Consider the following 27,702-nt stretch of genomic DNA (forward strand, 5'->3'; position numbering starts at 1 on the left):
CCTTTCCACATGTTTCAATTAGCAGCCATAGGAGAGATCCCAATAAAGCTCTCTGGATAGAATTTTATTTAGACACAATTTCAGGGTGACATTTCGGATGAAAACCGCATACAACCCAAGGACTGTGGAACTCCTTTGGCTCTTCTGCATGTATTATAAAACGTAGAAGATGGTGCCCTCTGGTTAGAGTCCCAGAAAATCAGAGCTCCCGGCTTGCCCTTGACAGCCAATGTTAAACGTCTTCCCGTGCTCTTTCTAGGAAGAAATGAGCACGCAGCGTCCTGTCCCCTCCAGTTCAGCTTCTTCCTCTATTACTTTCTCTCCAGCAATTTAGTGGGTGCTTCGTATTCTTCCTCCTCCTCCTCTTCTTTATCTAGGCTGCAGCAAAGCCAGGCTGTGATGTTTCAATTCCCACTACACCGCAAATCAGTGGGAAGTAAATCTCAATCATGTTCTCGCTGTACTGGAATTCTGAGGGGTGTTAAGGGATGCAGAAGGCGCTGTGGGTTAAACCACAGAGCCTAGGACTTGCTGATCGGAAGGTTGGCGGTTCGGATCCCCGCGACGGGGTGAGCTCCTGTTGCTCGGTCCCTGCTCCTGCCAACCTAGCAGTTCAAAAGCACATCAAAGTGCATGTAGATAAATAGGTACCACTCCAGCGGGAAGGTAAACGGCGTTTCCGTGCGCTGCTCTGGTTCGCCAGAAGTGGCTTAGTCATGCTGGCCACATGACCCGGAAGCTGTACACCGGCTCCCTCGGCCAATAAAGCGAGATGAGCGCCGCAACCCCAGAGTCGGTCACGACTGGACCTAATGGTCAGGGGTTCCTTTACCTTTACCTTTAAGCACCACGCCCTGGGTTAAATGCTAATGCAAGGCACAGTCCCGACGAGTGCTGATCTAATCTTCCTTTTGTTCAGAGCAGGGATAGGAAGAAATTCTGTGTGGAGTGTGGACAGGTAAGCGTGAGGTCTGCCAGTTCCTCACTCAAACTGCTGCCTCATAAAAAGGAGCGCCCCTTTGCAGACTACACACAGTCGCTAGCAGCCCTTTTATTATTATTTGGTTTTGCTGGAGGACGTATACCTCACGGAAGACCTACGAATCTGACTCCCTAGCTAGACATCTTGCAATGTCCTCCCTTCCCGGACACGTCTCACCCTCTCTGGTGGCCCTTACTAGCGATTCCCCTCTCCCTTTTACAATTCCTCAGAGCTGTTTTCCCACAAAGTCATGTGTCAATCACCCCTTGCTATTTTCTCCAGCTGCTGTGTGTGTTTTTGTGTGTGTGTGTGTGTGTGTGTGTGTTGGGGCAAGGAAGGACACAGTCACAGACAATCAAGGGACCCCTCCTTACCAGGGCTGCTTGCCTGCAATGGAGACAGTCCAAAGCATCGACACAGAAATACTCTGCAGGATCTTAGCGCGTGCCAAGGGGCTTGAGACACCTGCATAGGTTAATTGGGCTGGCCTGAAGTCCTTGGGGTTAAAATGCCCATACCTCCTCAGGACCCAGCAAGGATTAGAGCCAATCATTTTACAGCAGCCTGCCTCCTCTTGCAGTAGGATGTGAGCTATGGCTTACTAATGAGCCTTCCTATGTAGCTTCTTTAGGGGGCTGTAGAGAAGAAGAAGAAGAAGGGGAGGAGTAGTAGTAGTTTGGATTTGATATCCCGATTTATCCCAGGAGTCTCAAAGCGGCTAACAATCTCCTTTCCCTTCCTTCCCCACAGCAAACACTCTGTGAGGTGAGTGGGGCTGAGAGACTTCAGAGAAGTGTGACTAGCCCAAGGTCACCCAGCAGCTGCATGTGGAGGAGCGGGGAATCAAACCCGGTTCACCAGATTACAAGTCTACCGCTCTTAACCACTACACCACACTGGCTCTCAGGGGTCAAACCATCACAAGAGGTATTGAGCAAGTACAGTGGTACCTCGGGTTAAGAACTTAATTCGTTCTGGAGGTCCGTTCTTAATCTGAAACTGTTCTTAACCTGAGGTACCACTTTAGCTAATGGGGCCTCCTGCTGCCGGAGCACGATTTCTGTTCTTATCCTGAAGCAAAGTTCTTAACCCGAGGTATATTTCTGGGTTAGTGGAGTCTGTAACCTGAAGTGCCTATAACCCAAGGTACCACTGTACTTTGCAACTTGGGAAAACCAGTCAGCAGTGAGCATGGTGTGAATATTTATCTTTATTTGTGTGTTTGTTGCATTTCTATCCTACCCTTTTCTTCAAGGAGCTCAAGGTGGCATTACATGGTGTGGCGTTCACCCTCCTAGGTGTGTGACATCATACTGGGTTCATAAGGAAAGGGTTAACTAATTGTAAAATGACTAACCAATGGGAACCCAAGGGGCGGAGTTAGGAGTTAGAGTTGTTGAGAAGTCAGTCTGGAGTTAGAGAAGAGACAGAGAAGATATGTCTGTGGGTTGGGCTAGTCTGATGTGAGAGAGGGAGAGAATCTGTTAAGAGGAGTCAGTCAAAGAGTTGAGATAATCAGACAGAAGGTGTTAGGAAGGTATAGGCCGGCAAAGAAACTAAAGTTAAGAAAATGACAGGAATATTATCTGAGAAACCATAAACTTGTTAAGGCTTATAAAATAAACTTGTTGATTTGGTTCACTTTTAACAACTGTCTGGACTCAGTGTTTTACCCGAGAGTAACGGGTTGGTGGCAGCGGGGAAGCGAGCACAGTGGTGGCACAGGGATCAATAGACCGTTAAACTTCTGGGGACCCTGTGTGATCGCCATAAAAGGTTCTTCGCTTCTTCGTTTAATCCCCACAAGAAGCACGTGAGGCCGATTAGTCTGAGAGGCAGTGACTGGCCCAAAGCCACCCAGTGAGTTTCATGGCTGAGTGGGGATTTCAACCCTGGTCTCCAGAGGTCTGACACTCCAACCACTGTAGCACATTGGTTCTAGAAGCAATTTGCAGAACAAGCCCTCTAGTGCAGTAAAATGGAGGTGGTGGTGGAGGAGGAGGAGGTGGAGAAGAAGAAGAAGAAGAAGAAGAAGAAGAAGAAGAAGAAGAAGAAGAGGAAGAAGAACAAGAAGGAGAAGAAGAAGAAGAGGAGGAGGAGGAGGAGGAGGAGGAGGAGGAAGAAGAAAAAGAGGAGGAGGAGGAAGAAATAATTCCAAACACAAACACACACCCCTCTACTACAGTGGTGCCCCGCAAGACGAATGCCTCGCAAGAAGAAAAACTCGCTAGACGAAAGGGTTTTTCGGTTTTGCGTTGCTTCGCTAGACGAATTTCCCTATGGGCTTGCTTCGCAAGACGAAAACGTCTTGCGCTTTTTTTAAAAAGCCGCTTGAAGAGGCGCAGTTGCGACGGACCGTGCTTCGCAAGACGAAAAGCATAGCAAGACGAAAAGACTCGCGGAACGAATTCTTTTCGTCTTGCGAGGCACCACTTTATGTGGATGCTGCTAAACACCTGAGATGGAGACAAACATTAGAAACAAAACAAAAAACCCGACAATATACTACAAGAACGTAACTTTGGTGGACTGAACGAGAACGTTCTCCACTCTCTGCCTTCCTTCCCTCCAGGAGACACTTTGTCAGATTAACAATACACTCAGTGCAGCTTTCAGGAACATGCCGTAAATATATTTCAGCTTTATATAAGGGTCTGCATCTAGTGAGGGAATCTCCCCCGGGAAGCATTTCACTGTTACATGAACCTATCCATCAGTCTCTTGTACCTTTTTTTGTTTCCCTGTGGCAAGCACACATCCAGAAAAACTGGGGGTTCTAAACACGGGGAGAAGGGAGACCTATCCCAGGGTAGCCTTTTTAACATTCTTGGCAGCGCAGCCCTGAATACAGTAGAGCCTCACGAATTAATACAAGGCGATACCTATTTACTCTGCTGTTGCAAAAGGGTCTCTGAATTAAACGCAGAGGCTCGGAGGTTTATGGGGGAACATTTGTGGCTGGCAACAACAACTGTAACTCTGCTGGATAAGATAAGGGTAACTGGATCTCATGCACCAGGGAATAAATTGATCGCTGAAGAAGCAGCAAAGCACCGACCCTCTTGGGCCCATCAGTCCTGAACATTTAGCTGGGGGCTTTATCAGGCCTTGCCCCTTGCAAAAGCATCCGATATTGGTCACTGCTGTAGGCGGATTACTGAGCTGCATGAAGCAATTATCTCATCCCCTGAATGTCTACTCCGATGTTCGTTAGCCTCCGAAATTCAAGCCTGCCAGTGGGCTGAGTTAAGTTTCCTTTCTGAAAGTCTGTACCGTACAGGGCAATCTGCCCCGCAGCGCTCTAGAAAGCAGACCACGCAATGAGAGCGCCTTTCCTTTCAAAAGGGCCTCGGTGCTGCGGTCGCAATCACAAAAAGCCAATCCTAGCAAATGGCAACGTAACCCAGGAAAGAGCATACAATTGTGATTTCTTTATAATTCCCAGGGAATAGCCATGCTCGAAGAATTTATTATTATTATTATTATTATTATTATTATTATTATTATTACTACTATTGCAGCAGAGAATAAATTCAATTAGCACAACGTAAGAACTAAAGACAACTGGAATACAGTGGTACCTCGGGTTACATACGCTTCAGGTTACAGACGCTTCAGGTTACATACGCTTCAGGTTACAGACTCCACTAACCCAGAAATAGTGCTTCAGGTTAAGAACTTTGCTTCAGGATAAGAACAGAAATCGGGCTCCGGCAGCGCGGCGGCAGCAGGAGGCGCCATTAGCTAAAGTGGTGCTTCAGGTTAAGAACAGTTTCAGGTTAAGAACGGACCTCCGGAACGAATTAAGTACTTAACCTGAGGTACCACTGTACATAAAGACCCTTGCACATGATGGCTATACATTGACTCCAGTTAACAGAGGCAGCATGCCCTTCCTATATTCTTATGAAATGTTGGACTTTCACCCAATTGTAGAGTTGGAAGAGACCTCGAGGGCCAGTGTGGTGTAGTGGCTAAGAGTGGTGGACTTGTAATCTGGTGAACCGGGTTCGATTCCCCGCTCCTCCACATGCAGCTGCTGGGTGACCTTGGGCCAGTCACACTTCTCTGAAGTCTCTCAGCCCCACTCACCTTACAGAGTGTTTGTTGTGGGGGAGGAAGGGAAAGGAGAATGTTAGCCGCTTTGAGACTCCTTCGGGTAGTGATAAAGCGGGATATCATATCCAAACTCTTCTTCTTCTCCTCCTCTAGTCCAACCCCCTGTAAGTGCAGGAATATGCAGCTGTTCCCATGCAAGGATCAAACCCGCAGCCTTGATTGCCGTGAAAAATTAATTTGAAATAATCAGGTGCCCAGTTTTGCCAGTAGGAGGTGGAACCTAGATATACTTGCTTTTCTTTATCTTGGGATCCTATTAAGATTAGAGGACAGAGGAGAACCCAACAAAATGTGTGTGGAAGGGGGAACGTGTTAATATAATATATCTCTAATATATCTCTAGGCCACACATACTCCCATCTCACTGTTTCCTGCTCTCTCAAAGCTAATTTTATTTCAAAATACAGCATTGGAGCTCTGGGGCATGCTTTAGATTGTAGCTGACTGAGAATTTGGTTCACGGTGGAATAGGAAGGACATTTTTTTCAGATCCCACAAGGAGAAAAATGTGCTCGGACCTACACACGTGACATACAAAAGGCGGCAGAGGATAACCAACTTCCTGAGCAAATTTGCAATCCTGATAAGGTTGCAAATAGTCCTGCAAAACCCATCCTCTACAAGCACCCAACACTGAACTAATTCAGCACGAAAATATATATAATATAGCATTTTCCCTCCATAGTGTCATTTTCAATCTAACATATACTGGGAACCACTGGGACAGATGCCTCTCTAAGTGGTCTGATACTACAGCTGTGCAAAAGCACGTCAGATAACCGGCCCTCTCAAATTAAGTGAGATTATCAAGTCTGGAAATGATTAGGTCTGGCTACTGCAGGAGGAAGATTGCAGCCTAAGGAGCTAAACTTAGCTGTTCAGTGAAGGGATGCAACCATTTTTAATTTGAGGGGTGACTCTTGTTCGGTACATTGGCCTGATCTGTTTGCACAGCCAAAACACAACCTAGCCTTAGGTCTACGTACGTCCACCTACAGAGGTCTACAGGCGTTCTCATCCAAAATGCAATTATCCAAGCTGCTCCTGAAAGACAGCAAAGCACATATTGCTCTCCCCTTACCTTTTTCTTCACAGCCAGGGGCTGATCTGTGGCCAAAATCACCAGCAGTTTTTGCAAAGCGCCTCCCTCAATCGCAGCGACTTGTATTTTGGGGTTGCTGGGAAGAGAAATGGAACTCATTAGGCTCAGAGATACTTCGGTGTCCTGTAAATTTTGCTGCAATCCAACTTCTACAAAAGACAATTGCAGGGCAGGTAAAGATACTGCAAGGTTTTAAATGAAGCCGTTGAGTCCTATTGCTGTCATTCTAAAGCGTCCATTTTTATTTTGCCTCACAAGGCGCCACCTGCTGACTGAAAATGCAAGCAGCTCCAGTTCATTTCTCACATGGAGTATATACCGTATATTTTGCTCTATAGGACTCACTTTTTCCCTCCTAAAAAGTAAGGGGAAATGTGTGTGCGTCTTATGGAGCGAATGCAGGCTGCACAGCTATCCCAGAAGCCAGAACAGCAAGAGCGATTGCTGCTTTCACTGTGCAGCGATCCCTCTTGCTGTTCTGGCTTCTGAGATTCAGAATTTTTTTTTTCTTGTTTTCCTCCTCCAAAAACTATGTGCGGCTTATGGTCTGGTGCGTCTTATGGCGTGAAAAATACGGTATTTACCTGTGTGGAATACGCACGTCTGCAGAAATAAAGAGGAACCCCCCCAAACGAAAACAACGAAGTTACTTGCCAGCTGTTGCATGCTCAATAGCGAAGGGATCGTCTTGCCTTAATAGTATTTTATCAGACAATTTGGTCATCTTAGCATCACAGCGCAAGAAAGACGTTCTTATGTTTCCCTCCTGGTCAGAATGGCTAAAGACCAAAAGGGTGTGTCTGGTTTATACCTCCGTAGTTACAAGGAAGGATGTGTAACATCTGCAAGAGGCTAGAGGAGGAGCACGACAATCTTGAGGCTTCCTCCTCCTCTTTTCCCATCCAAATCATTGCACGGGACAAAGGGCGTGTCCATTTGGAAACTCCCAAGTCCTGAGCATGTGAGCTCGCAATGCTGCCACATGGAACTTCTGCGAAATTTTGTGCGCCGGGAATACAAAACCACGTCCCCCATTCACACGGGAACACTCAAAATGGAGCATCAAGACTTTACGAGGTTATTTCATTCGAAATAATAGCAAAGGTAAAAAAAAGAAGGTAAAGGACCCCTGGACAGTGAAGTCCAGTCAAAGGCGACTCTGGGGTTGCGGCCCTCATCTCGCTTTCAGGCCAAGGGAGCCGGCGTTTGTCCACAGACAGCTTTCCGGGTCATGTGGCCAGCAGGACTAAACTGCTTCTGGCGCAACGGGACACCGTGACGGAAACGAGCGCATGGAAACGCCACTTACCTTCCTGCCACAGCAGTACCTATTTATCTACTCGCACTGGTGTGCTTTTGAACTGCTAGGGTGGCAGGAGCTGGGACAGAGCAATGGGAGCTCACCCTGCCGCGGGGATTCGAACCGCTGACCTTCTGATCGGCAAGCCCAAGAGGCTCAGTGGTTTAGACCACAACGCCACCCAGGTCCGTATTATTTCATTTGAAATAATAACTGCGGGTGGGAAATAGGTAATGAACTGAAATAAGCCGAAAATAAAGGAACAACGAATTGTGATGAAGGGAAAATGCAACAGATAGAAAGTATGCTGTATAATGCAGCAGGAAAGGGCGAGAATGGAAACCCCCAGGGAAGGAGGCGGGAAGTCAGCTTATAAAAATTCTTTTAAATTTGTATTGAATTTGAAGTTGAATTGTTAAAAAATCTTTGAAACACAATCAAAATTAATTGGGGGGGGAGGAGACTTTGCTAGGTTATTTTAAATGTCAAAATAAGAGGTGCTATACTCAATATCCGATTTGCTTTTGCTGGAAGTCAGATCATGCAAGAACCCCGTTTGTTTGTTGCATTTATGCCCACTTTCCCCCTCTTCTCATTTAATCCCCACGACAACACTATGAGGTAGGTCAGGCGCTGAGAGTCAGTGACTGGTCCAAGGTCACACAGGGACCTTCATGGAGGGATCTGAACCTTCATCACCAAAGTCCCAGGTTGACACTCTAACCACTATGCCACGCTGCCTCAAAAAGCTGAGCAAACAGGGTGAGGTGATGCCAGGCTCCATGGAGAGCTTAAGGCTGGAGACGCGCAGGCGTGGTCAAACTTCGCCCTCCAGCAGTTTTGGGACTACAACTCCCATCATCCCTAGCTAACAGGGCCAGTGGTCAGGGATGATGGGAACTGTAGTCCCCAAACAGCTGGGGGGCCAAGTCTGGCCAGGCCTGCTCTAAGGGCAGAACCGAAATGTTGTTTCAGAGGCATTCGGGACCGAGCCTTAAACGAGACCTTGCGAATCTGGTCAAACCCACACATTTGAGGCACTCTCCTATCACTTCAAGAATCGCGGCTTCCTGCCAAAGAATCTTGGGAACTGTAGTTTGTAAAGGGTGCTGAGAGCTGTTAGGAGACCTTAACAAACTACAGTTTCCCAGGATTCTTTGGAAGGAAGCCATGATTCTTTCCATCACGACCATTTAAACGGCTTTTAAAAAATAAATTATTATACAATACAGTCACAACAAAGAAAAAGAGCATAGCAGCAAGCCCATGACAACATTTCACATTGCCTTAAAACATTGGCAGTCCATATAGGGTTTCTCCACAGACAGCTTTGTGAGGCTGGTGGGAGAGCTTGAGGTTCTTTGCCCCTTACATATGAAAAAAAGGGAGACCAGGCATAATTCTTGAAGTGATACGAGAGCAGTTTAAATGTGTGGTGTGGAAGTGACCTCTTTTTTCAGCAGCTGGCTCCGTCTTCCTTGAGATGAAGGCTCAGACTGTTTTAGCAGTCGCCACCTCTAACAAAATGGCGGGGAGGAAGACAATGGTTCCTTGGGTCAGAGAGTTACTGGCGCATTGGCTGGTGGTGTGCAGGTGTCCTTCAGCAAGGCCATCTGGGCCTGGCTCCCAGCGAAATCCTCTCGGAGAGATTCCCAGTCTCATCCCTTGAAGATGAGGAGCCCGACCTCAGGGCCATGACAAAAAGCAATGAGAGATTTAGGCAGCAAAATTCAGGGTGGGCATGAATGGATGAAGGGAAGTCAACAGAAGAACCAGACAAGATTGCAGTTAGATTGAGAAATGACCAGGCCCTAGACCAGTGTCTTTGCTGAGGTCTCACTAAGAAAGAAGGGAAGTATTTTTGTAATGCTGGAAACGGAAAAGCGATATCATGAGACAGAAAGAGAAGGATCAAGGAGGGGAGAGAAATCAAGCTTTCTGTTCATGATAGGCAATATTCTCAATTGATAAGGAGAATGGAGAGTCTTCCTTCCTTTTAGTCAGGGGTAGGCAAAACGAAGATCATGGCCACTGGGCCCATCACCTCCTGGCAAATAGAAAGGGAAGAAATGGAGGCAGTGAAAGATTTTACTTTCTTGGGCTCCATGATCACTGCAGATGGTGACAGCAGTCACGAAATTAAAAGACAGCTGCTTCTTGGGAGAAAAGCTATGACAAACCTAGACCGCATCTTAAAAATCAGAGACATCACCTTGCCAACAAAGGTCCGTATAGTTAAAGCTATGGTTTTCCCAGTAGTGATGTATGGAAGTGAAAGCTGGACCATAAAGAAGGCTGATCACCAAAGAATGGATGCTTTTGAATTATGGTGCTGGAGGAGACTCTTGAGAGTCCCATGGACTGCAAGAAGATCAAACCTATCCATTCTGAAGGAAATCCGCCCTGAGTGCTCACTGGAAGGACAGATCCTGAAGCTGAGGCTCCAAGACTTTGGCCACCTCATGAGAAGAGAAGACTCCCTGGAGAAGATCCTGATGTCGGGAAAGATGGAGGGCACAAGGAGAAGGGGACGGCAGAGGACGAGATGGTTGGACAGTGTTCTCGAAGCTACAAACATGAGTCTGACCAAACTGCGGGAGACACTGGAAGACAGGAGTGCCTGGTGTGCTCTGGTCCATGGGGTCACGAAGAGTCGGACACGACTAAACAACAACAGGCAACCTAAGGCCCGTGGGTCAGATGCGGCCCAACCACCTTCTCAATCCGGCACATGGACGGTCCAGGAATCAGCATGTTTTTACATGAGTAGAATGTGTCCTTTTATTTAAAATGCACCTCTGGGTTATTTGTGGGGGCATAGGAATTCGTTATTATTATTTTTATGCGAGCAAAGGCATAAGGACCTCGCTGAATATGAAATAACGGTTATGCACCTTTGGGCTTGCAGTGAACTGCAATGAACATTTCCAGTTCTTATCGAGGCAAAAGGCTTTGGCAGAAAGAGGCATCTGAAAAAATGGCAGCGGGAAGGAAACAGGCCCTTTAATGTAAGCAAGAAGTGCCAGCTACCGCATGAGCTTAATACGCGAGAAACATTTCAGGACCGTAAGTGGCAGATGGATGTTGGAAAACCACTGTATAATCGAGCAATGCAATTGGAAGTGAAATATGACTAGTGTAACTTGAACCAGTGGAAATGAGATGGAGGCCGTATGGGGCACATGAGGTATTTGGGCTGTGGCTTTAAGCATCACAGCAACTTGTTCATAAAACACTCCGCCACAGATTGCTGCTTCAGCAAGGAAATCTCTCCCAGCACTCTCCCCCTACCCCAGAGTTTCATTTTTACAGATTATTCCATTAATCTGCTCACTTAAATGTCACATCTGTTCCTTAATATTTTTAATTCAAGCTCATTTTCCACCTCTCCTTGGCTCTTCTGTTTCGATTAACTTGACGATTTATTTAAACACTTATTATCCGGGGCTGCATAATCTTATTCTCGGATCAGTCTTTCAGCTCGGAGAGAATAGGTGCTTCCTCCACAAAAGTTAAGGTGCACCCAGTCATATGCCGTTTCCCTAGAGGACTGAGAGAGGAAAAAATGGGCTGAATTCTCTGGAGATCAGTTGGCACTGCAATTCTTCCCTATCACACAACTTTCAGACTTCGCCTTTATTCCATGGAGCTAAATGCAGTCTCAGGCCTGGTTTTCTTCATCAAGACTGCAGCCAGAAGGAGTGTGAGCCTTCAGATCATGCAAAACTACCCATCTCTAGAAGATCCAGGACTCTTCCAAAGCAGTTCCTCTGTTCTGAATGCAGCGTTAATAGACAAACGATACACGATGAGTGATAGTCAATGTTAGTCATGATCAGAGTAAAGGTAAAGGGACCCCTGACCATTAGGTCCAGTCATGACCGACTCTGGGGTTGCAGCGCTCATCTCGCTTTATTGGCCAAGGGAGCCGGCATACAGCTTCCGGGTCATGTGGCCAGCATGACTAAGCCGCTTCTGGCGAACCAGAGCAGCATGCGGAAACGCCGTTTACCTTCCCGCCGGAGCGGTACCTATTTATCTACTTGCACTTTGTTGTGCTTTCGAACTGCTAGGTTGGCAGGAGCAGGGACCAAGAAACAGGAGCTCACCCCGTTGTGGGAATTCGAACCACCAACCTTCTGATTGGCAAGTCCTAGGCTCTGTGGTTTAACCCACAGCGCCACCCGCGTCCCACATGATCAGAGTAGATCCATTGAAATCAACAGGCTGAAGTTTCTTGTGCAATGGATTTCAGTGGGTCTACTCAAAGCATGACTAGCAGCGACTATCACCCCCGTGTTATGTGCTTAATTTGCCTATTGCCTTTCACAACCCTCAGACTCAACTGGGTCTACTGGGAGCCATTTGAAACAGAAGTAGCATGGTTTTCAATAAGCATGTTACCATTTGCCACATAGCAGGGAATTTCCTTCTTAATCAGGCCAACTGGACGCGACCTCTGAAGGCAACCCTGTTTAGGGAAGCTTTTAATGTTTGATGTATCACAGTAATTTAATATTCTTTTGGAAGCCGCCCAGAGTGGCTGGGGTAACCCAGCCAGATGGGCGGGGTATAAATAATAAATTATTATTATTATTATTATAAAAAGTTGGAAACATGTACCGAATACTGCAAGTGGCCCTACAATCCCCATCATCCCTCACTACTCGTCCTGCCAGCGAGGGATGATGAGAGTTGTAGTCCAAAGCCACTTCCGCCCTTCGGAGGAGGTGGAGTTTCGGGCTTCATGGCCCCACCATGCGTGCGGCGGTTGGAACCCAGCACTGCTCGATTGGGGATTCCCGGCCGCGTCACCTCCTGGCCAGCCAATCGGCTGGCTCTGGGGGTGTGGCCTGCCTTATTTAAAGCAGGACGTGGCCAGGGATCTCCCTTTTTGCCGCCTGCCAGCTTTTCCCACCCTCCCACCCTATAAGGTTTTCGTTCTTTGACCTTGCTATGGACCTTGGTTGGTCGCCGTTGAGGGGCCTGGTAGGAATTTTTCCACTTGACAAACTGGCACCAGCCACTTGACTTTCGCCTACCTCGTAGCAAATCATCACAGTTTTCTTGGTATTGATGGTAGGCATTGGTATTGTTCTGTAGATGGAAGAGCAGAGGTAGTGCCATCACCTGCCCCACGTATTGAAGGGTAGTCCGTGAAAGGATTCCGGGGGGCGTGACCCTGTCTGAAGCCTAGGGAGGTGAAGCCTAAGGCATTCCCCCTATCGGTGACCCCGGGGGAATTCCTAGTTGATGTGAATCGGCAGGACTCCCCCTACTGGTGGTTAACCCTTTCCAGACTTCAAGAGGATGGGCTGAAGTCGGATATACAGTGGTACCTTGGGTTAAGTACTTAATTCGTTCCGAGGTCCATTCTTAACCTGAAACTGTTCTTAACCTGAAGCACCGCTTTAGCTAATAGGGCCTCCCGCTGCCGGAGCACAATTCCTGTTCTCATCCTGAAGCAAAGTTCTTAACCCGAGGTATTATTTCTGGGTTAGCGGAGTCTGTAACCTGAAGCGTCTGTAACCTGAAGTGTATGTAACCCGAGGTACCACTGTAATAGGTTAGGACCAATGCCTAAGCCAATACTGCTCATCACCTGTAACCGATAAAGTTGTGGCCTTATCTAGCCCGTTAACCTTAATAATTGTGTCATGTGTCATTATTTCCACTGGGGGGGCGGGAACTCGCCACGCAAACTAGAGCTGGAGACTGTAGTTTGGGAAACACTAGATTAGAAGAATTCTCCACCCCAGCCGCCTTCAGCATCAAACCTGAACAATGGCCACTTTTAGGCGCCCCCCCCTCCTACCGCTGCAGCAAACCCGCCACCCTAACTCAACAACGGCGTGCCTGCGGCCTGCTCTGCCATTCACCTCAGGTCTTCCTCCCCATCTCAACACGCATTTTGAGTCATTGCACCTCCTTCCCAGAAACCCTCCAGCCTGCATTTATTTCCACCCGAGTTTTACAAATGGGCTTTAGAAATGAAATACCGCCGACGTTTTCCGGCCTCGGAATTGTTTTGTGAATGGGATAATAATGAGCGTGTTTGATCGAATGTAGAGGGGCGGAGGAAGGTTATGGCTCTTATGAGCATAGCAGGACGGCCAGCTGAGCACAGCATGGGTTTGATCCTTCTCCCTTCTCCACGCGCCCCCCCCCCAGCAAGGTGTGATGCGGCCTGTTTGTAAAGTAGTTCCTTTTGTTCTCCGCCAAGCATGACTTTCTCCTGGTACAGAGGCCTGTCCCCGGCAACTGTTGCCATGGTTTTTACACTTCAGTGCATCGGTGAGGGGAGGCTGCGCCGTGCAGCAGCTGTTATTTACGTGGCAGCGGCTAAGAAAAATGGTCAAGGAAGCCAGGAGCACCCACTATTTTTCGCGTTGGATCCTGCTGCCTCCTCCTGATCTGCGCCAAATTAAAAGTTGTACCGCAGAGAAGTCGGTCGATGTGCGCAGGGGAGTCGGCGTTTCCTAAGAGGGAAGGGAAGCCTTTGCCCAAAGGGAATGCATATTAGAAGCAATCCTTTTTAGGGGAAACCCACTTTTTGGACAATCCTTCCCCCTATACAGTACCGTATTTTTCGCTCTATAAGACGCACCTAGTTTTTGGAGGAGGAAAAGAAGGGGGAAAAAATTCTGAATCTCAGAAGCCAGAACAGCAAGAGGGATCGCTGCGCAGTGAAAGCAGTGATCCCTCTTGCTGTTCTGGCTTCTGGGATAGCTGCGCAGCCTGCATTCGCTCCATAAGACGCACACACATTTCCCCTTACTTTTTAGGAGGGAAAAAGTGAGTCTTATAGAGCAAAAAATACGGTATATACAGTGCTATTTTTCTAGCAAAAGAGGTGCCGGAACTCACCATGAATGCCTCCCTTGTTCTCTTAGAATAGGAACGCAGGTGGCACTGTGGTCTAAACCACTGAGCCTCTTGGGCTTGCCAATCGGAAGGTTGGCGGTTCGAATCCCCATGACAGGGATTTTCACCTTTTACCTTTCTCTTAGAATGGCAATGGCGCACACCTGAGAGGTGCCAGAACTATCTGAGAAAAAGGCCAAGGTTCACAAGACACCCATGAAAACATGACTCCATGCCAGCCTCAAATGGGAGGGCGTAAGAAGAGAAGAGAAACCAGGCCAAACCAAGGTAAGTGCCTTAGCACCACCGAAGCGGTCTCCCCAGGACACAAAAAATGTTTAGGGGTACTCTCATTTGGACTCAAGAAAATCACCATTTTATAGTTCAAATTGGGGAAAATAAATACAGTAAATGGACAAAAGTACGAAGAACATGCATTACTCATATTGAAATGCTGCCTCTCAATGAGACAAAACTTTCATCAGCAAAACACCACACATACACATTCCACACTGCTTCACACATTAAATGTCCGCTTCCCTCTGAGACTCAGGAAACGCCGGGAAAGGAAATGAAGCCGCCATCGGGGGTAGCAACGGAACTAACAATTCACCATGCTAGAGAAGAAACTAATTTTTTTAAAAACAGTTTCTTCTCCCGTTAGATTCACAAAATGTTTAGGGGTATGCGTACCCATGCGTCACCCCCAGAAAAAAAGCACTGGCAGTGTGTATGAAGTTCTTGGGCTGTCCAGATGACAAGACCCCCCCCCCTCAGCCTCACTGATGTGGGCCAAAGGAAAGCAGACCAAGACGTTTGGCACCAACTTGGCTGCAGGACTTGTCGGATGGAAGGGACTTAGGGACTCCACTCCAGACTTGCGAAGGGTTTACTCTTTAGCCTTTTCTTCTCCTGAAGATATCGCTGAAGGCAGCGGAGGTTAAGGGTCAGAGTTTTCCTTCTCCTAGATGGGCTCTGTCAGGTGTGCGTGCAGGAGCCAGGCCCTGTGACCAGTAGGGCTTCGCAGGACTGGGGCCTTCCTAAGTTTGTTCTGGAGAGGGAAGGCGCGGTCGCACAGGTGTGGTTGCTTGGTAACTCACTGCACCTGGTGGCTAGAGCCGGGAAGTGATATAAGGTCAGCATTTCCCTTCGGCTCTTTGCCACAGCAACACGCTTCCTGCCTTGCTGTGTTTGGCTTCGTGACTCCCTGCTTCTCGACCCGCGGACCCTCGACTTCGTGACTCGCTTCTCGACCCTCGGACCCTTGACTTCGTGACTCCTGGTGTGCTGGTCCTGGGGGGGGGTTACCGTGAGGCATGGTCAGAGTCCGGTCCTGGGTTGAGGGTCTGGAGACTGTCCACCAAGGGCGAAGCGGAGTCCAAAGCAAGAAGCCGTGCGTGGTTGGGAACTCTGGAAGAACAGGTCTGGGTGCTGGCAGAAACAGGCTTCCAATGACGTTGCTCCCGCAACCTGGGAATGGGCTGACTGGCCTTTATCTCCTCTGGGGCTTAGGGCGGTCCCGGCTCACAGGTGACTCACCTCTCCTGGCCTTAAGGTGAGCACTCCTCCTGATAGAACTTAGTTCCCTCCGCCTCTCTGCCCTGAGCCTCTGCAGCTCAGGAGAGGCTGGAGGGTTGCTGGACCCAGAGGCAGCTCACCTTCCCCTGACAGGGATGGGAGAGGAGCACCTGCAGGCCATGGGTCCTCAATCACCTCCGGAGCCAGAGCGGATTCAACTGGTGTCTGCTCCTGAGGATCCGGCAGAGGTGCGGGCAATTCAGATTCAAGGCCCTGCCCCGGCTTAGCCGGCCCTGGAGGCGGGGGCTCCTGTGCAGGCTGGGATTCCTCCAGTTCAGCCTCTGAATCAGATTCCCAGGCCATCACACACCCTGCTTCTTGATCCTCAGACCCTTGACTTCGTGACTCCCTGCTTCCGGACCCTCGGACCCCTGGCTTCTGGACTCTCATTCCTGCTCCCACCCTGCCATCTTGCCGCCGGTCCCAACGTCCTCAGCCAGGACTTCGATTGCCCGTAGACCGGACCGTGGCAGGCTCCCTTTCCAGCTTGACAAGCCCCACCTGCCCCTCACTTCCCTTTAATTTACAGTTCTGTACAAAGAAATGCAGATCCCGGATGTGTTGCAGGATCTCTCCGCACCACAGAAGGCAGGCCGCATACACTGAGCTGTTTAACCCTGTAGGCTCAGGTTCCCCTCATAACAGCATGTGCAGAAACCGCCTTCTTGACTAGTGGTCTCTTCCGCTCAATCCTCCAGAGCCTGTCTTCGGATGCAGGGGAAGCCCCTAACTCACTGAGAGTTTGACACCCATTGGCTACCCTCACCTGGTTTAGCCGGCCAGTCAAAGCCGTTTCCCGGGGTGTGGCCACTGCTACCCACTGACAGCTTCAAGGACCCACAAGTGAGAGCAGAGGGCAGGTTGGGGACCGAAGGTGGACTAATGGTAACGTGCTCCCCACCAGAGGTACAGCCTCCAACGCCCCATATACCATAATAAATTGGTTAAACCTTTAAGGTGCCACAAAGCTCCTTGCTGCTTTTCCTTCGGAAAACAGCTACTCCTCTAGAAATTGTAATGAAAAATAAGCACTTGTTAAGCGGCTAAACGAATTGGAATACTCTATGGATAGCTAAAGAAAACAACCAGTACCTTTTCTTTAAATTTTAAGGTGCATAAAAAGGCTCACTCCCACATAGATGAGTCACAGAGAGGCTCTTATTCTCCTGCAAATTAATGGCAGAGCCAGGAAGATGAAGGAAGCAACTCCTTGCTATAGATCCCGAATAGGTAAAGGTAAAGGGATCCCTGACCATTAGGTCCAGTCGTGACCAACTCTAGGGTTCTGGTGCTCATCTCGCTTTATTGGCCGAGGGAGCCGGCGTACAGCTTCCGGGTCATGTGCCAGCATGACTAAGCTGCTTCTGGAGAACCAGAGCAGCGCACGGAAACGCTGTTTACCTTCCCGCCAGAGCAGTACCTATTTGTCTACTTGCACTTTGACGTGCTTTTGAACTGCTAGGTTGGCAGGAGCAGGGAGCTCACCCCATCGCGGGGATTCGAACCGCCGACCTTCTGATCGGCAAGTCCTAGGCTCTGTGGTTTAACCCACAGCGCCACCCGCGTCCCTTTATATCCCGAATAATAAGGGGCAATTCCAGCCAGGGGATTCAACGTTCGGATAGTCTGCGGGCTTTAAACCACAGATCTAATTCCTGTGATGGAAACAGTTGAGGCTGTACCTGGAAACCAACGAGACAATCATTGACAAGACACAAGACAAGTGTGGCGGGCAACGGGGCACGGCTCAAGAGCAGAGCATGCAGAAGGGACCATTTTAAATCTTTTCTCCAGTTAAAAACATTGCAGAGCCAGCAAAGGCCTGTTGGTCCAAGGCATGGGTAGGCAAACTAAGGCCCGGGGGCCGGATGTGGCCGAATGGCCTTCTAAATCCGGCTCGCGGATGGTCCGGGAATCAGTATGTTTTTACATGAGTAGAATGTGTGTGTTTATTTAAAATGCATTGCTGGGTTATTTGTGGGGCCTGCCTGGTGTTTTTACATGAGCAGAATGTGTGCTTTTATTTAAAATGCATCTCTGGGTTACTTGTGGGACATAGGAATTCGTTCATTATTATTATTTTTCAAAATATAGTCTGGCCCCCCACAAGGTCTGAGGAACAGTGGACCTGGCCCCCTGCTGAACGTTTGCTGACCCATGGACTCCAAGGCCTTGGGAGAGACCCCGTCCACCACTGAAAACACAACGCTGGTCTAGATGGACCAATGAAAGTTCATCGGCAAATTTGCTTTCAAGGCAAGACGCCACCAGAAGTGCCGCGAAAGAGAGAAACCGGTTTCAAGCACAGCCAAGTTATTTTCTTTGTTCTTCTGCTGTTGTCACCTCGGCTGCTGCCATTCAGCTGATCACTCTAGGGGTGGCTTTTCCCACCGCGGCCAACGTGCTGCGTCTCGAACAACAAAGCCACATGACACTTCCTCCTCCAAGAACGGCATAATAACCAGCTTTTATTCGCTTGTTTAGGGCACCGGTTGTCTGCTTTTTTCTTTCGTGATAACCACACACTAAGCGCAACATGGTTTTAATAATACACACAGCCTCTAGAAATCTGGATTCAGGCATTCAAAGAAAAATCCATGCAGTGATAGAGAACCTTCACTAGTTTTTCAAAAAAACACAACCACGTCAATATTATTTGGACTTATTTGGCTTCTACAGAGGCTTCTTACTGTTGCTACAATTCAAACACGTTATGAGGGAGGCAAAGGGGAAACGGACAAATATCGATGCTGCGGGGAAAACAGTGCTTGAACCACACAGCAAGAACCAGGACCGGCCCAACCTTGAGGCAAGGTGAGGCAATTGCCTCAGGCGGCAAGATCCTGGCCTAGACTCAGTTTGATTCCCTCCCCCTCTTTCTTTTTCCTTTCTCCTCCTGTAAAGAGGCTGCATGCTAATGTTTTAATGTTGTGTTTTAATCTTGTTTTTTAAATTGTATTTTAATCAACTTGTTTTTATTATTGGTTGTTAGCCACCCTGTGCGCGGTCTTGGCTGGGGAGGGCGGGGTATAAATAACATTTTTTTTATTATTATTAAGATCCACTGGACCATAAAGAAGGCTGATTGCCAAAGAATTGATGCTTTTGAATTCTGGTGCTGGAGGAGACTCTTAAGAGTCCCATGGACTGCAAGAAGATCAAACCTCTCCATTCTTAAGGAGATCAGCCCTGAGTGCTTACTGGAAGGACAGATCCTGAAGCTGAGGCTCCAATACTTTGGCCACCTCATGAGAAGAGAAGACTCCCTGGAAAAGACCCTGATGTTGGGAAAGATGGAGGGCACAAGGAGAAGGGGACGACAGAGGACGAGATGGTTGGACAGTGTTCTCGAAGCTACAAACATGAGCCTGACGAAACTGTGGGAGGCAGTAGAAGACAGGAGTGCCTGGCGTGCTCTGGTCCATGGGGTCACGAAGAGTCGGACACGACTAAACGACTAAACAACATTAAGATCCACAGGGGCAGCAGATCCTAATGTCAGTCTTTCTTCTCTCCCCTCCACCCTTGTTCCTGCTGTAGATCTTCCCTAGCAGAGAGGGGGGAACACCATTTTGGGGTCAACACCAGGTTCCAAAATGTATTGGGCCTGCCCTGGCCAGAACCATGAATTCACATGGATTGAATAATGGAGCAGAGAACAGTTTCATGCATTCAGTCCTCTACAGTGAAGAGCCCACAATGTGGCTTACATTTGCCATTACTTTGGGTACATGACATGAATTTCAGCCATTTTCTAGGCAGTTCACAAAGGCTGCAACCCTATACATGCAATTACCTGGTAATAAGTCCCACCGAACTCAGCAGGACTTATTTCCAAGTAGATTTATGCATAAGAGTACGCTGTAAATCAATAAGGCTTGCGTTTCTTTCCACTGCCCAGTACTTAATTTCTCTATTGATTTTTTTTTTTAAAAAAGCATTTCTGGCAGGTGTGAAGGTTGTTTGGTAGCCGAAAGAATTTCAGCAGCACAGAAAATTTTCCTTATTCCATAAAAAGCGCTAATGAAGTCCCAGGTCGAAAGGAGAGGATTCTGGAACAAAAAGCTTCAAATGAAATTTAAGAATAAAATGGACAGGAAGTGTCTTAATATTGTCTTTGGCGGCATTACCTTGCAATAGAATGCAAGCTAGCCTCTCAGACACGTAATGCCACAGGAAGTCACACAAGTACTGATGATATTTAGTAAGTGGGAGCTTATCGGTGGCTAATAAATAACAGATCCTAAAGGACTCAGGTAGAAGGTCAACAACACTCACAACCACTTTGACCCATGGCTTACGTGCCACTACAGTGTGGAGCAACAGCAATCTATTCCCACCAATTGGTATTAGTGGGCACGTTTGTTATTCATTCATCCATCCATCTAAACACATTTATTCAAAAGTTACAATACAGCTTTGTCCACTGCCATAATACCACAGAGCGATCACGCCAATCCTCAATCCCACATCACTGACATGTTGGCTTGCCAAATAGCCTTGATAGGAACCCAGCTACTTATCTGGTTTACTAGACGTTTTCAGTTCATATATCCCCTCCACTCTGCAATGAGGACGGCATTAAAATATCCCGTTCTGTGCTCAGAGATGGAAATGAGAAACGGTTCCTACCAAGGAGGACTGGCAGACAAAACAGATGGACTATGCGGAAATGGCGGAACTTACTGGAAGAAAGGGATGCGGGTGGCGCTGTGGGTTAAGCCACAGAGCCTAGGACTTGCCAATCAGAAGGTTGGCGGTTCAAATCCCCGCGACGGGGTGAGCTCCTGTTGCTCAGTCCCTGCTCCTGCCAACCTAGCAGTTCGAAAGCACATCAAAAGTGCAAGTAGATAAATAGGTACTGCTCCAGTGGGAAGGTAAACGGCATTTCCGTGCGCTGCTCTGGTTCGCCAGAAGCGGCTTAGTCATGCTGGCCACATGACCCAGACGCTGTATGCCGGCTCCCTCGGCCAATAAAGTGAGATGAGTGCCGCAACCCCAGAGTCGGCCACGACTGGACCTAATGGCCAGGGGTCCCTTTACCTTTACCTTTACATTTACTGGAAGAATGAGAAACCAAGAAGAAAAAGAAGAAGAAAAACATTAAATAAAGAACGGGGTAAAATTTATAGACTATTTGAAAAACTATTGCAAACAACTTAATTCATCAGCAGGATTAATATGAATTGAGCAGTGGTGTGTGGGTGGGTGAAATTCTGTTTACTGATTACTCCTTAGACTTCGCGCGCGCGTGTGTGTGTGTAGTCTAAGGAGTAATCAATAAACAGAACTAATTGGGATCTGAAGTAAAGGTCAAAGTATAAGAAACCACTGAGGGGGAGGAGGGAAGTCAAATCAACTTAATTAACTAACTAGATGTATTTTAGTATATGTGTATTTGTGTGATTATTGTAAAACGAAAAATAAAATCATACAAGCACGCACACACTGTTCTTCTTCAATAAAAGAGGAAAAAAGAGACCAAATTGGAACACGCTCTACTATGCATGCCACATCACCATAAACTAAAGGAGTCCTATGGCAAATTAAAATCTTAATGGACACGAGACATTCTAAAGTTGAAGTGGTTCAGTACTTCGCTTCGAGAAGGATAAACCCGAAAGGTGCATATATGACCTGCAACAGGACTTTGCCCTCTCTGGAAATCTTATTCAAGCAACGCTTCTCTGCGTTGGTACAGCATACGTTATCATTCGGCGTTAGGTTTCTGAAGGGCCTTGAATCCTTTCAGCAAGACATTTATTTTTATTTCCATTTTTAAAATGAATCACCATCTGATTACCATAGTCCCTGCTCCAGCATCTTGTTTGTTTGCTGTGAAATATACCTGGCATCCTGGAAACCTCTACCTGAGCAACTGAACGAAGTCACTCCTTTCTGCTTAGTCACACTGAAGCCACTGGGAACCTGTTTGGTCAATTTTAAGACCGGTAAGTAGCCTTGCGCAATTGCCCAGTAACCACAGGGCATCTTTAATATTTTCTGAAATTACTAATTCTGACATTGAGGAGCACCAAGCAGTTGACCACACAGCACGGTGGCCGAATCTGTGCCCACCCTGCCTAATGAAGGAGACTATTACTGCCCATTTCTTAAGGTTAATCTAGCCTGCCACATTCTTTCTCAACTGCATCAAGGAGTTGGTCCCTTACCTTTCCCACCCTGACCTGGCCACAGTGATCCATGCGATGGTCACCTCCAGGCTTGACTACTGTAATTCACTCTATGCGGGGCTGCCCTTGAAGCTGTCCCAGAAACTCCAGCGGGTGCAGAATGCTGCAGCGAGGCTCCTCATGGGGTCCCTGCCATGGGAGAATATTCACCCAGTGCTTTACCAGTTGCACTGGCTCCCGGTGGAGTACAGGGCCAGATTTAAGGTGCTGGTTTTGACCTTTAAAGCCCTTCACGGCCTAGGACCCTCGTACCTACGGGACCGCCTCTCCCGGTATGCCCCACGGAGGATCTTAAGGTCCATAAATAGCAACACCCTAGTGGTCCCGGGCCCTAAGGAAGTTAGATTGGCTTCAACCAGAGCCAGGGCCTTTACAACACTGGCTCCAGCCTTGTGGAACGCTCTATCTCATGAGACCAGGGCCCTGCAGGATCTGATTTCTTTCCGCAGGGTTTGTAAGACAGAGTTGTTCCGCCTGGCCTTTGGCTTGGAGCCAGTTTGATTCCCTCCCCCTCTTTTTTTTCCCCTTTTTCCTCCTGTGATGAGGCTGCATTTTAATGTTTTAATGTTGTATTTTAATCTTGTTTTTAAGTTGTATTCATTCAACTGGTTTTAATTATTGCTTGTTAGCCGCCCTGAACCCAGCCTTGGCTGGGGAGGGCGGGGTATAAATAAAATTTATTATTATTATTATTATTGTATCCACACAGATACTCACCTGGACAGTGCAGCTCCCAGGACGAAGGACGCATATTCCTTCACCAACGGCTCCGTGCTGTTCAGTCCATTAATCAAAAGCTGGAGGCCACCAATGGAAAGCAAATCTTTTGCATTGTCCACCTATAAAATAAGTTGTTCCACATTCAAGCAACGATTTGTGCATTTACACGTAAGGGTGGGTGTTGATTTTTCTATTCAGAATTTACACACAAAGTACAACAATCATGATCAAAACCTGTTCCATTCACTTAAAAAAGATTAAAGGCAAAGCAAAAACCTCTTGCCTTGAATCGTATGATGCCGTCTCGCTACAGGAACATCATGCTCGAATTCTGAAGATACAATAATACAAGATACAAAGGGATCCAGAGTGTTGTTTTGCAGAATAACTCCTTTCATTTACTGAAAGAATCAATACCCAGCAATATCTACCACTAAGGAAAGGGTGGGAGGTGATTTTTGCCCATTCCCCCTGCAAACCCCCACACTTCTAGATGGTCTCTCAACTAGAAGCTGGGGGGGGGGGAGCAGGGAGCAACAAAAACCCCCACCTCTACGCTACCATAAACTCCAGTAGAAGTTTCCTGTGAGCAGAGTTCCACTCAAAGGAGCTCTGGACCCAATCCTGTCACAACCATCAAATACAGAAGGGATCACTGAAAACCAAAACATGATTAGCTTACTGAAAGCTTCCCCAGACAATACTCTTAACTGAAAGGAACGACGTTATCAAACAAAGATGAAAATTTATTTCTCTAGGAGACCATAGTCGGGAGCCTGAGTTCGATGTCTCTTACCAATACAAAATGTTTTATATTTTAATTTAACAGGCAGGGTTAGAGAGTCAGAAATACTTGGGGACTGGCAATAAGCATTTGTATTATTGACTAGAAACTCATCAACCAGAACAAATGAGGTGGAAAGAGGACTTGAGATATTGATCGTAAGATGACTGAGCCGACAATGTGACACGCTAACTAAGGCTGGGCATTTTAGCCATGACAAATTCCGGCAGGCCTGTCTCAGAAGAACAGGGAGGGAGCGGTACTTTTCTGACACAGCACAGGAGAGGCCATATATGAACCACTGGGTCCAGATTGCTCAGGTTCAAGGTTACATTCCAGCTACACAAAGTGCAAAGGAACAGAACTAAAATGATAGCTGGAGTTGAGAATTTATCATGGGCCGAGAACTTGGATCAGTTCAGCATAGGAAAGGCCGACGGTAGGCTAGCAGTCCACAAAACCTACAAGAGGAATGAATGCACAAGGGAAATTTAAGCTAGGTTATGGCCTAGGCATGGGAAGCGGGTGGCGCTGTGGGTTAAACCACAGAGCCTAGGACTTGCCGATCAGAAGGTCGGCGGTTCGAATCCCTGCAACAGGGTGAGCTCCCGTTGCTCGGTCCCTGCTCCTGCCAAGCTAGCAGTTCAAAAGCACATCAAATGCAAAGTAGATAAATAGGTACCGCTCTGGTGGGAAGGTAAACGGTGCTTCCGTGCGCTGCTCTGGTTTGCCAGAAGCGGCTTAGTCCTGCTGGCCACATGACCCGGAAGCTGTATGCTGGCTCCCTCAGCCAATAAAGCGAGATGAGCGCCACAACCCCAGAGTCGGCCACGTCTGGACCTAATGGTCAGGGGTCCCTTTGCCTTTACCTATGGCCTAGGCTAGGGTACAAGAATCAACAGAACCCTCTTTTGGTTTCCCTTTTCAAATTCCTCATATATTCTGCCTAAGGCACACCAGCGAAAATTCACTTTGCATTCTGCTCTCGGGGAAATTCTTGCAGCACCACCAGCATTAACTCATACATGTTTACCTAGATTTAAGGCCCATAGATTTTAGTGCAATTTGCTTTTGACTAAGCGCGCTTAGGACTGCAGTCCTAAATGAACAGTGCTCTGGAAGACTTTCCTTTTGGGCAAACAAGGAACCCATGATTAATTTATAAAAGGACGGATGCCAAAGCTCAGAGCAGCCTAAAAGCTGTACCACGTAAGCCAAAAGCGTCTCCTCGAACCTTGGAGAATCCAGTGGCAACATCACTTTCCACATTACTTTATGAGCCCCAGGTGATAAGCCCTGGCACTCAAAAACAAACAAATTACAATAATGAATTTTGGCACGCCCTGGCACAGATTAAAGACTCTTCATTGTTGCCTTCAATGAAGACTTGGCATCTAAAAATGTCGCGTTCCAAATGTTTACAATCCACTTACACAATTTCACACACAACAGTGTTTACACCCAAACACTTACAACTGTGTTCATCTGTCTAGGTAAAATGCCTTGTGTGAAGAGGCTGGGAGCCACAATTCTGCAACATCTGGTACTGCAAGAAATCTATTTTTACGATTCCACGTTCCCGGTACATTGCACACCAGCTGCCAATGTTTCTTTTAAAAAATCTTCTTACCTGATGAACGTAGTATTCGAGATCATGAAGTGCTGTTATTTTCTCCTCCAGCGTCGAAGTGGAACTGTTGAATTTGTTGATTAATTTAAACATAATTTCAAGGTCTGTTTCTAGCTGCAGGTTGAGCTCTCTGAACTCTTCCTTAAGTTTTTCAATGGGACGGAACCTTCTCCTGACATCTTCCTGATGAGCCTTGGAATCAAGGGGAAAACAAACCGAAATAGCACACACCAAAATTAAAACACCGCCAAAGTTAATTATTTTGTTTGTATTTAGGTATATATGAGTAACCTCTGTTAACTCAGCGAAAAACATGTATAATTTTGTGCATGCTGAAGATGCAACTAGATAATCTAAGGGACAAAACAAGATGGAAGATATGTGACTGGATCTTAGGTAAATGTAAAGGGACCCCTGACCATTAGGTCCAGTCATGACCGACTCTGGGGTTGCGGCGCTCATCTCGCTCTATTGGCCAAGGGAGCCAGCGTACAGCTTCCGGGTCATGTGGCCAGCATGACTAAGCCGCTTCTGGCAAACCAGAGCAGCGCACGGAAACAGCGTTTACCTTCCCCGCCAGAGTGGTACCTATTTATCTACTTGCACTTTGACGTGCTTTCAAACTGCTAGGTTGGCAGGAGCAGGGACCGAGCAACGGGAGCTCACCCCGTCACGGGGATTCGAACCGCCGACCTTCTGATCAGCAAGTCCTAGGCTCTGTGGTTTAACCCACAGCGCCACCCACATCCCTGACTGGATCTTATGGTTGTTTTAAACTTAAAAGCAGCTGTGGGGAGGCAGGTTGCATTAATTCTTCTGACCTCCCACTGCTTCCCATTACTCTCTCCAAAGCTGCGCTCAGACCTATGGTCTACACCTTGCTCACAGGAGCTGAGCTGCGGTATTGCACAAGCCTCATCTGTCGCACTGCTCACATACGAGTAGACCGCGACTTAAACATTCAGCAGCACCTGCAACAGGTGATATTAAACATATGAATTACGGTAGTTTTAGGACAGGAGCCTCAAGAGAAGGAAAATGACTTTCTCCAAGTTCAAAGTCAAGCAGCTGCCAGAATGCAGTGAAAAGACAAGAACTGTGATTTGCAAACAGCAAGCAACACTCCTCATTATTTACTAATTATGTTTTCTTTAGATTCTATTTGCGGCTCTTACAAGATAGTTAATTAAAAATGCTTAACAGATTAGGTTACCCAACTGACATCAGAAAGGGAAATTAGGTGCTCTCCTGTGAAATATCGTCACTCACTCACAGCTCCTGGAAATCAAACCTGACAAGATGTCTTTTCCCTAAAAGCCGGCTGGGACTTCCTCCAAACTTTCACACACAAGGGGCTGGAGACCATTCCCAATACATTTTAACTGACAATTTCCAGTAACGTCATCTTTAACCCTAAGCATTCAGGGAATAATTGAGCTTCATATTAATGAGTATTAATGGGCCAAGGTGAAGGGGCTGCGTTACAGCTTCCGAATTTTTGCTGATTTAAGAGCCTCTTCCTAAAATGAAAAAAATATAAGGTTCAAGAGCCCCACTTAAAGAGCAAAAAAAACCAACCTTCCATGAGCCTACAGTACCTTTTGACGTCACAGCCAGGCCCCAAAGCATTGAAAAATGATAATGAATTCCTAAGGAACCTACTCTTAATTGGCAGCCGTGGCTCATTTTGCTAATGTTTTGTAGCAAGGGAACTGAAAAATTAGACTCCATTCCCTAAGGCTGGGTGTGTGTGTGGATTTTTGGCATTCCTAGACGCTGCTGAACTAAAACGCCCGTCTTCCATGTAAACTGACCATGCTGGCTGGAGCAGTTGCGAGTGAGGAGTCTCAACATCTTTTTCCATGTGTGGTGGACTTTCGGGAAATGATACATAATGAATTGAAGAAGATGGCGAGGAAGAAGTCATTCCCCCAAAAAGCCTAAAGCATTCTTTTGGGAATAATAGGCACAGGGGTCCCCCCCAAAAAAAATTGGTTAAGCTATTTAGGTTTGCTCCTACCGCAGCCAGAATTCTGTATGCACAGAAATGGAAAGAAGTTCCATCAAAAGAGGGATGGATTTTGAAATTATTGGACAATGTGGAGATGGCAAAAATAAGAGACAAAGAAGAAGAAAAGAATGGAGACCCTTTTTGGATTATCTGAGGAAAATATTATAGTAAAATGAAATCGCAGGCTGGACTTGAAATATAAGCAAAGGAATGAGATTGATAAAGGAATGTAATGTAGGATATATGTGTCAGGGGTTTAGGAGCAGAGGCAAGGGCAAGGGAGGAAACAGAGAGCGAAGGGGAGGAGGCAGAAGAAAAGATGAGTGATGACGACGACCCGAGATCTCCGAGTCTTTCCAGTGAATCAGAGGATTCACAGAAAGGAGCACCAGTGGCCAGGGCAAGGGGGGAGTCTAGG

The 27,702-nt window shown here is 47.2% G+C and overlaps 1 protein-coding gene across 2 annotated transcripts in view; it reads right to left on the minus strand.

The window, feature by feature from the left end:
* Positions 1 to 27,702, minus strand: part of SIL1 (SIL1 nucleotide exchange factor) — a 62,970-nt gene that overhangs the window by 8,228 nt on the left and 27,040 nt on the right. For both annotated transcript variants that reach the window (XM_082216431.1, XM_082216430.1), the window contains 3 exons: positions 25,274 to 25,465; positions 22,857 to 22,978; positions 6,183 to 6,279 (listed from right to left, as the gene is read on the minus strand). In XM_082216431.1, the coding sequence (XP_082072557.1) occupies positions 6,183 to 6,279; positions 22,857 to 22,978; positions 25,274 to 25,465 (411 nt within the window). The remainder of the gene's footprint in view (positions 1 to 6,182; positions 6,280 to 22,856; positions 22,979 to 25,273; positions 25,466 to 27,702) is intronic.

The sequence above is a fragment of the Podarcis vaucheri genome, assembly GCF_965113315.1.
Source record: "Podarcis vaucheri genome assembly, chromosome: 3".
NCBI classification, from domain to species: domain Eukaryota; kingdom Metazoa; phylum Chordata; class Lepidosauria; order Squamata; family Lacertidae; genus Podarcis; species Podarcis vaucheri.